This window comes from Choloepus didactylus (genome assembly GCF_015220235.1).
Source record: "Choloepus didactylus isolate mChoDid1 chromosome 23 unlocalized genomic scaffold, mChoDid1.pri SUPER_23_unloc8, whole genome shotgun sequence".
Lineage (NCBI taxonomy): Eukaryota > Metazoa > Chordata > Mammalia > Pilosa > Megalonychidae > Choloepus > Choloepus didactylus.
The window spans coordinates 491,650-506,546 of NW_023637602.1; the positions used below are offsets into that span (position 1 = coordinate 491,650).

Consider the following 14,897-nt stretch of genomic DNA (forward strand, 5'->3'; position numbering starts at 1 on the left):
AGCATGAAAGAGAGGTCAGGGCAGGGGACCCTCAGCTCAGGGCCTCAGGGGCTGTGTCCCGCAAGGCCTGGACCCCTCTCCTTTCCCTGCTCATCTCTGATTGCACAGGTGGGGACAGGCCTCAGGGACTCAGGGCCTCACCCCAGGCTGCATCAGCCACTCAGGCTCAGATCCCCAGCAGTTTACCTCTGACCTCTGCTCTATCAACTATACTTGTCTGTCTGCAGGTTCCCTCTCCCAGCCTGTGCTGACTCAGCTGCCCCCTCTCTGCATCTGTGAGACTCACCTGCACCCTCAGCAGTGGCTTCAGTGTGGGGACTTCTGGATATGCTGGTTCCAGCAGAAGCCAAGGAGCCCTCCCCAGTGTCTCCTGGGATTCAAGACAGATTCAGAGAAGCACCAGGGTTTCCCTGGAGCCAAAGAGGCCTCAACTATCTCAGGTTTCTGCATATCTCAGGGCTGCAGCCTGAGGACAAGGCTGACTATTTCTACTGTACATGGGCAGGGGCTCTAAGACTTACACAGAGCTTCAGACCCACAGGGAAGGAGATAGAAACTTCTCCCAGATCCCTTGGTCTGGTGCAGTCACCCTATCACTGCCTGTGGCCTGGTCTCCCTAAGATGGGTGACATCTATTGACACTGCTACAGCCAGTGCTTGACTTTACTGGGATGACTGGATGTGAAATGTCAGGGGTCTGAGGCTCTCCCATGTGTCACTGACTTTAAGAAACTTTAGACTGACATGTAGCTGAAATCACACCTCACCTCCACACAGGCAGAAAATCCATGGTAGAAACAGGTGCCTCTCAGATACAATGAAACAGTCTGAATGAGGCTAACCCACCCAGGGCAGCCCCATAAGATATAATCATCTGGTTGGTTCTTTCAGTGCCAGGCTCACCTGGTGCTCACACAGGGATCCAGGCCAGTGAAAAGTGAGATTCAGGTGTGTTCCAGAATCTCTTCTGAGCATGTCCCTCAGTCAGCCAACTCTGAAGAACACAAACAGGCCCAGCTTGTGACTTCTGTTTTGTCAGCACAGGACCCTGCACTGGGACTGAGTTCTTGGATGGAGTTCTGATTGCAGCCCCTTCTCCCTGTAGATACAACTCACATGCAGCATTGAGGCAACCACCTGCCAGAAGATGCACCAGGATATTCTATGATAAAATAAAATTCCACCAAAGGGGATGAAATAAGTCCTGAACATGGTAGGTTAATATGGAAAAAATGAAAATTATGCTAATTTAATTTATTGATATAATTAATAGCATTTTTATAAATACATGTTTATTGGGGAAAGTTTACATATTTTCAAATGCCCATGTGGAAATTGTTAAGTCCAGGAATATCCTGCAAGATTTTTGCAAATTTCTGAAAAATGAGGGGGACATACACCACTGGATAATGAAATAAAATTTAAAGCAAAATTAAACAGTGTTAAGCAGTTACAGAAACAAATTTAATTAACAGCACAGAAACAGACCTATGCATGCAATGGTTTGAGGAAGGTTGTTCAAATGAAAATTCACTTCTTCCTCTTGTCTCCCCTCCTACTTTCTTCTTGGAGCCCTCACTGTGTCCCATGGATACCTGGGTCTCTCCCTCCCTCAAGTATCTCTCAAACCCATCAATTCAAAGGTTTTGCCATCCATGGGAACCTCCCTTGATCTTTCTTGAATTTGAAACTCCTAAAATCCTTTTGCTTCCAGAAGGCCACTCCCTCCTCCTCTCCCATGGAAAGCTCCATGCCCACTCATCCAAACAGGGCCAGTTGAAGGGCACCCTCTCTGAGGAACCTTCTCTAAATACCCCAAATATTAGCATTTTAAGACCACAGTCTTCTCTCCCAGCACTTTCCATGTTCCCTGTATATTTACTTTCTTTTGGATTTTCCCTAAGTTTGTCATAAAAACAGAAAGTAAGCTAACTTAGTAATATCAGGTCTGAGCTCAGTGCTTGGCACACAGATATCCCAGACAAAATGTGTGGAATTACAGTGAAAATATGGACTGGCAGAAAGACCCAAGACTGTGGAGACTGGTTTTCCATGTGACCAGCAGGGGGCACCATGGGTCTGTGCCAAGGGCTCCATGTGGAGGGAGCTCAGATGGTGGAGTGTCCCACTGACCTCAAATCTTGTTGGGCCTGAGCATCCTGATGATGAATCAACAGCTGTGGTCTCTGGAAGATTCTCCTGCCTTCAATCTTCAGAATGTTCCCCACAGTGGCTACTTCCACACAGGCTCCCCCCAAAGAGCAACCTCAGAGCATCTCTGCCCCTTAGATGTCTCTGTCCACAGGCCCCAGCTCAGGAAGGAGATGGGATCACAAGGGAGGGAACATGTTTGCATGACTAATCCCTCCTTCCTGAAGCCAGGGGGAAGGACGTAAGAAAAGCCTGGGGCAGCCCAGCTCTAGACCTGGGGCCTCAAGGGCTGTGTCCACCATGGCCTGGACCCCTCTCCTCCTCCTGTTCCTCTCCCACTGCACAGGTAGGGACAGGCCTCAGGGGCTGACTCAGATCTCAGTAGCTTCACCTGTTCTCTGTCCATCACTCAGGAGGGTTTGTCTGCAGGTTCCTCTCCCAGCCTGTGCTGACTCAGCTGCCCTCCCTCTCTGCATCCCTGGGAGCTCCCACCAGACTCACCTGCACTTTGAGAAGTGCATCAGCATTGCAGGAAAATGTATATTCTGGTATCAGCAGAAGTCAGGGAGCTCTCCCCAGTTTTCCTGTTCTATTTCTCAGGCTCAAACAGGCAGTTGGGATCAGGGTTTTCTAGTTGCTTCTCTGGATCAAAAGAGGTATTGATAAATACAGCACATTTGTTCATTTCTGGGCTCCAGATGGAGGTTGATGAATGATCACTGCCAGGTATGGGAGGACACCCCAGAGCTCACACAGGGCCCAGGATGAAGGAGAAGTGAGACACAAGCCTCTCTGCTCCCTGAATCTGCCTTCTCCCTTTGTGACCTGAAGAAATAAGTCACAATAGTAGAAAAAGGAAGGGATTTGAAGACACCACTGAGACCCATTCAGAAAACATGAGCAATTGAAATGGTTCAATTTTTTTGCACCAGGAGACTTGAAAGAGAAAAAAGAAATCAATGATTGTCCTTTTGGAGTTGCAATATTCAGTCTCATTAAACAGCCTTGGGGCTGGTGAGGTATTGCACCTGAGAGGTGAGATCCCTTTTCATTACCTGTGGTGCAATTCCCTCTGCTGGAACAGCCATCCCTCCATCTGGAATCTGGAGCTCCCAAATCCCACTGTGTCATAGTGAGCTGCAGCACCAGGAGAGTTGTTCAGGGTGAGCTGGGACCCCCAAAAAGGAGGACTCAAGCATGTCAGAGTCTCCATTTGAGTCTGGAGCCTCAAGCCCATCATGGGACACTGTGTCCAAACCTGAGACAGCCCCATTGTCAGAGAAACTGCTCAGACCACCAAGGGAGCTGAGCAAACCTCATGGACACTGAGCTGGGATGGACCCAGAGCTTTGACCTGCAGGACCCAGGGGCCCCCAAAGGCCAGGCTTCCTCTCCAATTGGGCCTGAGCAGCTGGTTGTCTCTCTTGTCTCTGAGGGCCTGGAATCTCCTCCTCCTCATTGAATCTCCTCCTCTTTCTCCTGCTGATCGGGGAGGACCCAGGGCTGGAAGAGTCCAGGGACAGAGAACAAGGTCTGATGGAACCTATCAATTTCTTCCTGTGGTTGTTTTGGGAGATGCAAGGAGACTGAGGGAGCTAAGCCTCCCTCAGAGCTCTGGGAAGAAGAGTCTGAACCTCCGCCATGACCCAGACTGTCTTCTCCCCCTCCCAACAATCTACAGGGGAGGGCAACCTTATCTGGGGGGTGAGGAGTGGGAGACCCACACCCAACTGTGTCCCATGGCCCCCAGTGTCTGGACCCACAGTCCTTTCTCTGTCCCTCCAGGACCTGTGGCCCAGGTGGGGTTGGTTCAACCACACTTCTACTTGAAGGACCTGAGGCAGATGCCACAGTCACCTGCTCTGGAAACTGCAACAAGGTCTGCACTGAAGGGGCATCTTGTATTGAGCAGGACCAGGGCTGTGTCCCCAAGCCCTCGACTGACAGAAACCACAACCAATGCCCAGTGCTCCTGGATCCATTTTCTGGCTCCATGTCAAACAGCTCAGCCTCTAAGAGCCTCTCTGGCTCCAGCCTGAGGACATGGCTGACTGTCACTGCTCAGAGCGGAGCAGCAGCCTCAGGGCTCACCCAGGGCTCCAGGCCCTCAGGGACAAGAGACACAACCAGCAGCTTCCCCAGCCTCCCCAGATGCAGGGAACTCAGGGTGCACCTTTGACCTGGACCCAGGAAAGTCAAGTGCTTGGTTCCATGGGAAATACAGTGAACTTCCAGGCCTGTTAAAAGTAATAGTGTTGCCATCAGAATATAGTTAGACCCACCTGATCCCATGTCAAACAGAGAAAATAGTCCCTTTGTCTTGGTGAGGTTTTACTACAGGTCCACATGTGAGGAACTGGAGGAAAAATTTTCCAAGACCAGTTTGAAGTGAGAAAAGTGGGCTTAGGCTTTTATAGTCCAAGGAGACAAAGAACTGGCAAGAGTGCTGAGAAAACTGAAAATAAAACAGCACCTTCTTCATTCATGTTTGGACACACCCTGTTTTGGAGTATTTCATTCCTGCAAGCAGAACAAGGGAGGATTTCATTACCGTGATAGAAGGACAGACACTAAACTTTTGAGATTAGATCAACAGCAAGCTATTTCAACAAGGGCTTTTAGGCTTAAAATAACTCAGCGGCTTGAGTGAAATGATCATAATAAATATTCTTCTAGCTACTGAAGACTATACTAAGCATTTTCCAGCTGAAGTATTATATTGAGTATTTTTCCTAACTGTTCAGCTATCAATATTATGAGTTAAATGCCTGCAAGATTAACAAATGCTGACAGGTAACATCCTTCTGCATGTATCTGAGGCTATAGAAAGAGGGGGGCACACCCATGCATTATCAGTAAGGTCAGGAAGATTTCACGTGCATTCCTGTATTAGGGTTCTCTAGGGAACCAGAATCAACAAGAGACACTGTAAATATAAAATTCTACAAAAGTGTCTCATGCAACTGTGGGGATTCATGAGAGCAAATCCCATAGGGTAGGCAGCAAATTGGCAACTCCAATGATAGTCTTTGATGAACTCCTCAGGAAATGCTTTGCTGGCCAGCTGAAGAAGTAAAGGTCCTCTCCCTCTCTCTTCCTTAAGTCTTCAACTGATTGGATTAAATCTAGCTGATTGCATTCTCTCATTGTGGAAGAGACACCCTTCATTGATGTAATCAGTCACAGGTGCAGTCAATTGATGGATGATTTAATAAACCAGCCTTCTGGCTTATTAACCAGCCACAAATGTCCTTGAGGTAATGGTTAGGCCAGTGCTTGCTAGATCAGACATGGGGGTACAATCACTTGGCCAAGTTGACACATAAAGCTAATCATCACATTCCTCATTCAAAAATATTTGATGGAAAATACAAGGCTTAACAGGGAATATTCATATTTCAGATTTTTCTTTACTAATCCAATTGGAGGAGCTGGATCCACACACTCAGGTGGCACATCTGCCCAACCACAAATGGCCATTCATCAGTGTCACCAGCAACCCACCCACATCTTTTTCTGGCCTTGGCACATGCCCTGACTTCTGACCTGAAAGTCCTTTCTCCTTCTCTGACACAGAGATTGTTCTTCATGTCCTGCAGGTCCAAACCGATCCATCACACTTAGGTTCAGGCTTCTTTACACAGGATCCTGTCCAGCCATCACCCCAACAAGCGCATAGAGATATTTTCAAGGTGTATGATACTATGGCATGCTTTAGTTATCCTCTCACTCACCATGGTCAGGATCTGGTCAAAACAGGAAAAGTTGGAGCTTCAGGGACACAGTTGACAGAAATTGACATTTTCATAATGATGATGGCCATTGTAAGAATAGTTTTCAATCCAGATAAACATCCCTAGGTGAGAGCATTACTGTTCCAATGCAGGACTTATGGATGCTCCTTCTTGCTCTACAGTCTTGAATAATGACATCAAGGAAGGCATTGCTGAAAGGAAGGACACTCTGCCCTTGGGTTTGTTGGCATCCCAGAGGCCGGAGGATTTTTGCCTTGTGGCCAGCAGAGGGCAAGGTGGGTGGACCAGAAATTGAGTGGTGTGCTGGGCCTGACAGCTGGTCAACCACTCAGCTTGCTCCAGGGGAGTAGGGCCAATGGTGTCCTCACTGATACAGGAGTTCCCTCCACCTGTGATGCACCCCATGACCCCATGAGCTCCTGTGTATGCTGCCATCACCCTAATCCATCTGAATTGGTTCACTTCCTTATTTTCCTTTGCTTTATCTGGTCCAAGCAAGGCTGGTGGACAGCAAGGAGTGAGAAGTTATTTGCCTTGAGTATGTCAGCTCCCATGGAAATCTGGCCAGGTGGTAAGACTGAGCTTGTGGGCAGAGACCTCAAAGTGGAGCCTCAGAAGAAAGAGCTCTGAAGTCTCTTCATCAGGCTCCCTAAATTCTTAGACAGTGTTTAGGGAAAGGAGTCCCTGGGATCACACAGAACCTGCCTTTCTCTTCTTGCCTCAGAGGATCAGGGTCCACTCTGGGCCTGCCAGAGTCTCCTGTACAGAGGTCCATGTGGTGTCCCAACAGTTGCTTCCACCCAAGGCTCCCCCAAGGGACACATAGTGTAGCCCTGCCCATCAGCTTCCTCTAACCACAAGACCCTCAGCTGAGGGAAAATGGGACCAAGAGAAGTTGCACCCAATTTGCATGAGCAGCCCCTCCTTTGCTGAGGCCAATAGGGAGGGAGTAAGAGCAGCCCAGGTCCACTGGGGGCCTCAGGGGCTGTGTCCACCATGGCTTGGACCCCTCTCCTCCTCCTGCTCCTCTCCCACTGCACAGGTAGGGACAGGATGCAGACACCCAGGGAAGCCCCTCAGCCTGTGTCAGCCCCTCTCATTCAGACCTGTAGGACCTTCACCCTGGTCCATGCCTGGTCATCCATGCATGCCTGTGTTGGCAGGTTCCCTCTCCCAGCTTGTGCTGACCCAGCTGTCCCTCTTCCCTGCATCCCCAGTGTCCTCTGTAAGACTCCCCTGCACCCTCAGCAGTGGCTTCAGTGTTGGTGGCTACTAAATATACTGGTACCAGCAGAAGCCAGGGTGCCCTCTGCAGTATCTCCTGTACTACCCCGGAGACTCAAGTAAGCACGATGGCTCCAGGGTCCCCAGGCACTTTTTTGGATCCAAAGATGCCTCAGCCAATGCAGGCCTTTTGCTCATCTCTGGACTGCAGCCTGAGGACAAGGCTGAATATTACTGTCAGACCTGGCACAACAATGCTTGTCACAGTGACACAGGCAGATGGTGAAGTGGGACAAAACCCTGGACCCACAGAAGATGTCCTATGACCCTTGTATTGTTGATGTTAAACATTTACTCTTATTTCTATAAAAAAATTCCCCATTCAGAAATTTCCTCTCAGATTGTAACTAAATACATATAAAGACTTAAGAAAGGGTCCTCACAACAACACAATCACATGATATATGGAATCTGAGAAATATTTGCTGCTAATTCTATGTTGTCCTGACATTCAATGGAATCATGACGACTTAATGAGGTGGGGCCACCTTCCTGACTGACAGACACCAAGGCAGCCCCCAGGGATGACACCTGCCACCCCCACAGGCCCACAGCAGGGACAACAGCACCAGGCCCTGGCCTGGACCATGGAATTCTGGGAAATGTAAAACTAAGAATTAAAATTCAGCTGCAGTGGTGGGGTTGGGAGGCAAATGTAAAAAAAAACTGTAGCTGTTGGAGCTGGAATGGTGGATTGTGTCATCCACTAGCTGAGAGGATCTAATGACATCCAGGGGCTACAATGAGGTTATACCTCAATTCTGAGATGAAGGTTCTAGCAACAAATAAAGCCTGTAGGATATAAAACTTATACTTTTTAAATTCCAAATTACATAGGACTATCCCTTATCAAACTCAGGCAGCATGTTATTTTTGAAATATAAGATCATGTTAAAAAGAGAACTACTGTTTCCTTTTGTAATAAAAGTAATTACACTTTAAAGAAGTGCCTGTGGAAAAGTTCGATAGCTCAATTACCTTAATAACAACTTTTTGTTCAATTAACTGAGGATGGTTTTGAAACATAGAGAGGTTATTCACATCAAATCTGAATATAGAGAAGGAGGATCCAAGATGTTGGCATAGAGAGGAGTGGAAGCTAAGTAGTCTCCCTGGAACAACTGAAAAAAAAAAAAAAAACAGAAACAACTAGTAAATAATCCAGAATAACTGCAGGGGGACAAAAATGACTGTCCACTCATTATACACTAACCTGAATTGGGAGGATTGCCCGAGATCACAGAATGAAACCCATAAGTAAGAACTGTGGATCCAAATCAGGAGACCCCTCCCCCACAGCCCAAGCTACAAAGCCTCATGGTGCCAGAGAGAAGCTCTCTCCCAGCAAGTGAATATAGCTCAGCTGAGCTCCAACTGGGGTTTTAGTTAATGAGGGTGAACTACTCACTATGAGGTATGAATCCCCAACAAGTAGACAGAGGCTTTGGGTGATGACTGACCTTGGAGAGCCAGAGGGTCACCTTGGACTAGCTCTGTTCCTTTTTCAACTCAGTGAAGAAAGCCTTGGTCATTTTCAGTTCCCAGTTCTGTGACCCAGACAGGGGTGTGGCTCAGGCAGAAAGAGACCAATGAAATTCTAATGACCTCCCCCTAAGGTGTCTATCATCTCTAAGAGGAAAGGGATGGGGCCCAGCTCTACTACCTGCCTGTCATTCAGAACTTACACCAGTCAAGAATTATAGGCTAATCTTTGCATCAGGCAGAGAGTGCCCCTGCATGGCCTGGCAGCCCAGGACTTCCCTTGAGGCATGATGCACACTAGTGATGTAACACAGCCTTCCCTCAGCAGAGGTTCTGGAAGATCACAGCTGAGAAGGGTGGCCAGCTCAGAAACCCAGGGATGCTACATCAATGCCAGTGGTTTGTGGGTCAGCAACAGAGAAAATCTGGGGCAAAACTGAAATGAAGGCTTAGACTCTTGTAACAGCCTTGAATCTCTGGGAACACCTGCAAGGTTTGAATATTAAAGTGGCCCTGCCTCCCTGACCCCCCAGACACACACACCACATTCAGGGTGGACAGCTCCAAAGACAAACCCAAACTGAGTTCACCAACTGAACCCCACAAAAATCATTTCCCCACACATCACAGAGACAGAGTTGGGAAGAACTGACTTGAGGGGTATAGGTGACTCACAGATGCCACCTGCTGATTAGTTGGAGAAAGTGTACACCACCAACTTGTATTTCTGAAAAATTAGATTGGTATTTTTTTTTACAACTTGAAAGAACCCTATCAAGCAAAGCAAATGCCCAGAGGCCAAAAATAATAGAAAATTTTAATGCATATGATAAAACCAGATGATATGGAGAACCTGATCCCAAACACCCAAATCAAAATATCAGAAGAGACGCAGTACTTGGCACAATTAATCAAACATTTACAATTGAGGAACAAAAACATGGCACAGGATATAAAAGACATGAAGAAGACCATGGAGCAGGATAAAAGGGACATAAAGAAGACCCTAGAAGAGCATAAAGAAGAAATTGCAAGATTAAATAAGAAATAGAAGATCTTATGGAAATAAAAGAAATTGTTGGCCAAATCAAAAAGACTCTGGATACTCATAATACAAGATTAGAGGAAGTTGAACAATGACTCAGTGTCCTAGAGGTCCACAGAACAGAAAGTGAAAGAACAAAAGAAAGAATGGAGAAAAAAATTGAAAAAATTGAAAAGGATCTCAGGGGTATGATAGATAAAATAAAACGTCCAAATTTAAGACTCATTGGTGTCCCAGAAGGGGAAGAGAAGGGTAAAGGTCTAGAAAGAGTATTCAAAGAAATTGTTGGGGAAAACTTCCCAAACCTTCTACACAATATAAATACACAAAGCATAAATGCCCAGCAAACTCCAAATAGAATAAATGCAAAGAAATCCATTCCAAGACATATTCTGATCAAACTCTTAAATACTGAAGAGAAAGAGCAAGTTCTGAAAGCAGCAAGAGAAAAGCAATTCACCAGATATGAAGGAAACAACATAAGACTAAGTTGTGACTACTCAGTGGCCACCATGGAGGTGAGAAGCCAGTGGCATGACATATTTAAAATTCCGAGAGAGAAAAATTTCCAAACAAGAATACTTTATCCAGCAAAACTCTCCTTCAAATTTGAGAGACAGCTTAAATTCTTCACAGACAAACAAATGCTGAGAGAGTTTGCCAATAAAAGACCTGCCCTACTTCAGATACTAAAGGGAGCCCTACTGACAGAGAAACAAAGAAAGTAGAAAGAGCTATAGAGAATTTTAACAGACATATATAGAACCTTACATCCCAAATCACCAGGACACTCATTTTTCTCTAGTGATCACAGATCTTTCTCCAGAATGGGCCATATGCTGGGACATAAAACAAGCCTCAATAAATTTAAAAAAAAAAATTAAACATATTTAAAGCCAAATCTCTGACCACAATGGAATACAAATAGAAGTCAATAATTTTTTAATTTTAAATCCACTATTTACTTCCTACATGATATAAAATACACAAACTCTAATGACAAATCAGTAGTTTTGAACTCAATGTAAAATATGTAATTTTTGACAAGAACTATATAAAGGTGGGGGAATGAAGGAGTATCGGTACATAGTTTATGTGCCCTATTGAAATTTAGTTGGTATCAAGGAAAACAAAGATTGTTATGGATTTAAGAGGTTAATTTTAAGCCCCAGAGTAAACACAAAGAAATTATCAGAGAATATGACCATAGAGATGAAAAGTAGAGTATGGGTTAAGGGAAATGGGGGAAGGAGCAATGGGGAGTTAAGAAATGAGTGTAGGGTTGCTGTTTGAGGTGAAGGGAAATTTCTAGTAATGGATGGTGGGAACGTGACTGAATCACAACATTCTAAATGTGATTAATCCCACTAATGGAATACTAGGGAGGGGGTGGAATGGGAAGATTAAGTCTGCATATATGTTTCCACAATTGAGGGGAGGAAAATACAGTCAAAATAGATGACAATTGAATGCCAAGGATGACCCTGGATGGGATCTGAGGATGGAGAACAGGAGGCTCAAAGGGACACAGTTGAGACATAAGGAAATGGAAATGTAGAATGTAAGCTTTATATCATTGCTGAATCTCTTGTACTTCTTAGCTGTGCTTAATGGGGTTGCATAAAACAATGTTCTTGTTCATGGGAATTGTACATGTGAATTATAGTGTTTGTTCAAGGATGTGTGCAGCTAGCTCTCATATGTTCAGAAGACAGAAATAGATAATGGATGATAGGAAGAGAGGGAGGGAGAGAGGGAGGGAAAGAAATAGTGGTGTGACAATATGTTCAAGTTAGTGGATTGAGGTATCAGGGGGGTCAGGGAATGCTGAAGTTCTGTGTATGGGGTTTGTATTGTTTTTGCAACTGTTCCTATAACTGAATTTATTTCAAAATAAAATGTAAAAATAAAAAATAATCAGAATATAGAAAATGGATGAAGATACTACTACATGCAAAGTATTCCAAAATGTCCAGAGTCTCAATTTGCTGTCTGCTGTCAATCGCAAGTCACATTCAGTTGGCCCTGCAGCTGGGAGCTCTAGAGTGAAACCCTCCATGTCCCTCAGATCTGTCCTTTCCCTCAAATCTCTGCTTCCCTGTTTGTTGTCATCCTGTCCTAGACTTGTCCTCTGTCCTCACCTCCATGAAGGGTTTGTGGATCACAGGCAGACAAATCCACTTCCCCTTGCCAAGAACATTAATATCTCCCCAAATCCATAGAAGGTGAGATGCCTGCCCTCACGGTGGTCACAAAGGCCCTGCCAAAGACCATCTGTCAGGCCATGGTGCCACCCCCTTCCCCTCCCCTCCACTCCTCCACTCTTCCCCAAGCATTTTATATTGTTATGTTTTACTCCTCTGGGAGCAGCATCTGCTGAGCCCAGCTCCAGGCTTGCCTGTCCCTTCTCCCCTGGGAGGTCTCTGACCCTCTACAAGCCAGAAATTCACTTTCCCTTTCTATGGTTCCCCCACAGAAGATGCTTCCTGGACCATGATCTCCTCTCACAGTGTCATCCCCTTTCATGGTGAGCATTTGTTTCATGTCTGATCCCTCTGCCAGGAAAGGGACCAGCCCTCACCTCATCACATTTGGGATGAGCATCAGGTGTCACCCAGAGTAGAATGAGGGGATTTTGGTGACTGTGACTTGCTACTAAGAATGGACAAAGCCCTGACATTTAGGCCTTTGGGGCCCAGGCTAAATGAAAGTTCTCCCTAAACACCATAAAGAGAGAAGCCTGGAGGCCAGAGAACCTCCTAGGATATTTATGGAAAGGCCCTTATGAGTTTGGGCCTGTGGGAACCATTTGGAGAATTCAAGTCAGAGAAGACAGTGGGTGTGGTGAGGCCTGATGATGTCTGCCCTTACCTGCCCAGGTATCAAACATCTCCACAAAAACAGTGTGACATTAAAAGATATACTTAGATTCCTATTCTACTTAAAACAACCACAGGAAAGTCCAGACAGAAAAAAATCTGTGTACAATAAGAACAAATTTTATGACACCCAGGACAGAAACCTGACTTGAAAGGTACAAAATAATGGTTCACAAAATACAACTCTTACTTAAGGAGATAAAGGCTGATTCATAAAATAGAGAACACTGTTACACTACTTGCCGGTAAATGTTTAGTGTAGTGGAGCTGTTAGTTTCTCCCAGATCACTAACATGAATTAAATTCCTATCAAAATTCTAAAAGCTTTGACTATCTTTGAGTGATTGTTGAATAGCTATTTGTTGAACTAGCCATTGAGAAAGTTTTTCTTCCTGGAAAACACCCCTCCCATGCAGCTTCCCTGAACAAGCCCCCATAGCCCTCAAACCAGCACAGTTGACCCTCATCTGATACCTAACATGGTGGCTAACATACATTAGCTTTTTCCAGAATATTTTCTATTGGTGTTAACCCTTTAGATGTAGTTTTTGCACATGGTTGCAACTCCAATAGCCTTTCTGGAAATGGAAAACTGTTTAGTAATCAAGCATAGTGTGTCAGAATTGCAAAAAGTAGGATTCAGTCCCTCGGTGTTTCACATAAACAGTGATTGGCCTGGTGAGCAGGAAATACACAGCCAGGATCCCACGCCTTTCAGCAATGGTAATGTCCTGTCCTGTGACCAGAAGGGGGCCCTGTGGGACTGCCCTGGGTTTCCTACACTGGGGCACAGTAAGGACCATTCACTCAAAGATGGGGCAGGGCCCTGTGCTCACTGATGGGGACTCAGCAGCTGTGTCCTCTCTGCCTGGCAGAGTCCCCTGAGCAAGGAGCTTTGTATCATCTCAGCAGCTGCTTCCTCCCAGGGCTCTCCCAAGGGGCAAACCCAACCCTCATCCTCCTCAGCCTACAGTGTGAGCTGAGCTCCAGCTTTGGGGCTCAGGGAGGGGCTGGGCAGGCAGTGGGTGGAAGCAAATTTGCATGAAGAGCCCCTCCCCTGGCAGAGGGTGGGGGAGAAAAGGAGGCTGGGACAGCCCAGCTCCATTCTGGGCCACACAGGGCTGTGTCCACCATGGCCTGGACCCCTCTCCTCCTCCTGCTCCTCTCCCACTGCACAGGTAGGGACAGGCCTCAGGGACTCAGGGAAGCCCCTGAGCCTGCATCAGCCTCTCTCATTCAGACCTGTAGGAGCTTCACTCTGGTCCATGTCTGGTCACTCATGAGTGTCTGTGTTTGCAGGTTCCCTCTCCCAGCCTGTGGTGACCCAGCCACCCTCCCTCTCTGCATCCCTGGGATCCTCTGTGAGACTCCCCTGCACCCTCAGCAGTGATGTCAATGTTGGCACATACAGGATATACTGGTACCAGCAGAAGCCAGGGAGCCCTCCCTGGTATCTCCTGAACTACTACTCAGACTCAAACAAGCACCAGGGCTCGGGGGTCCCCAGCCGCTTCTCTGGATCCAAAGACACCTCAGCCAATGCAGGCCTTCTGCTCATCTCTGGGCTCCAGGCTGAGGATGAGGCTGACTATTACTGTGCCATCTGGCACAGCAGTGCTGCTCACAGTGACACAGGCCAATGGGGAAGTGGGACAAAAACCCCAGCTGCTCAGGCTTTGGACCATAGCTCTTTTTAGCATAGCAACTTTCATGTCCACCTGTTATGCCTGGAAGTAGCTTCTGGCTTATGAGGGCTCTCCTCCAATTTCCCAATTGTCAGTCAGCGTTTCTGAGATCTCAGAAAACAAAAAGCAAAGAACACAATTCATGATATTGAAACTAATCCAGGTGACAAATGTTTCAGAGGATCAAAGCCTGTGAGGATGGCTGGCCTTTACCTTTTGCAGGCAGGCCCCTCTGTTGTCCCCAGCATTCTCTTTTGTTAGTCTCCTGGATGTTCAAGCACATGGACTGTCCCTCAACAGCATGGAGGCTGCACATTGGAAGTCATTGTAAAGTCTTCTGTCCTCCCTGATGCCTGTGTTCAGGGCTGGCGGAGGCCCCCTGTGTCCCCAGGTTGAGGCACTATGGTGTGAAGTGCAGGGTGAAGATGAAGGCCCTGGGGGAATCTGGTGCAGAACTGGCCTGGCTCACTCACTTGTACCTGCACCTTCAGGTGTAATGCCAGTGAGAGGGTGCCAGGCATGCAGGGATTTTGGAGACTGTGCAGCAAACCTCTTAGAGGGATTGAAATGATGAAGGTGCTGGAGGCTCCACCTTTGCAGACCCTCAGCCTGCTCC

At 46.7% G+C, this 14,897-nt stretch overlaps 1 gene segment (V, D, J or C); it reads left to right on the top strand.

Annotated features, from left to right (window-relative positions):
• The first annotated feature begins 2,438 nt into the window (after positions 1-2,438).
• LOC119525121 lies at positions 2,439-14,778 on the top strand. The segment is given in 3 exon segments: positions 2,439-2,497; positions 13,896-14,222; positions 14,645-14,778. Coding segments are annotated over 3 exon segments (507 nt in total).
• Positions 14,779-14,897: the final 119 nt, after the last annotated feature.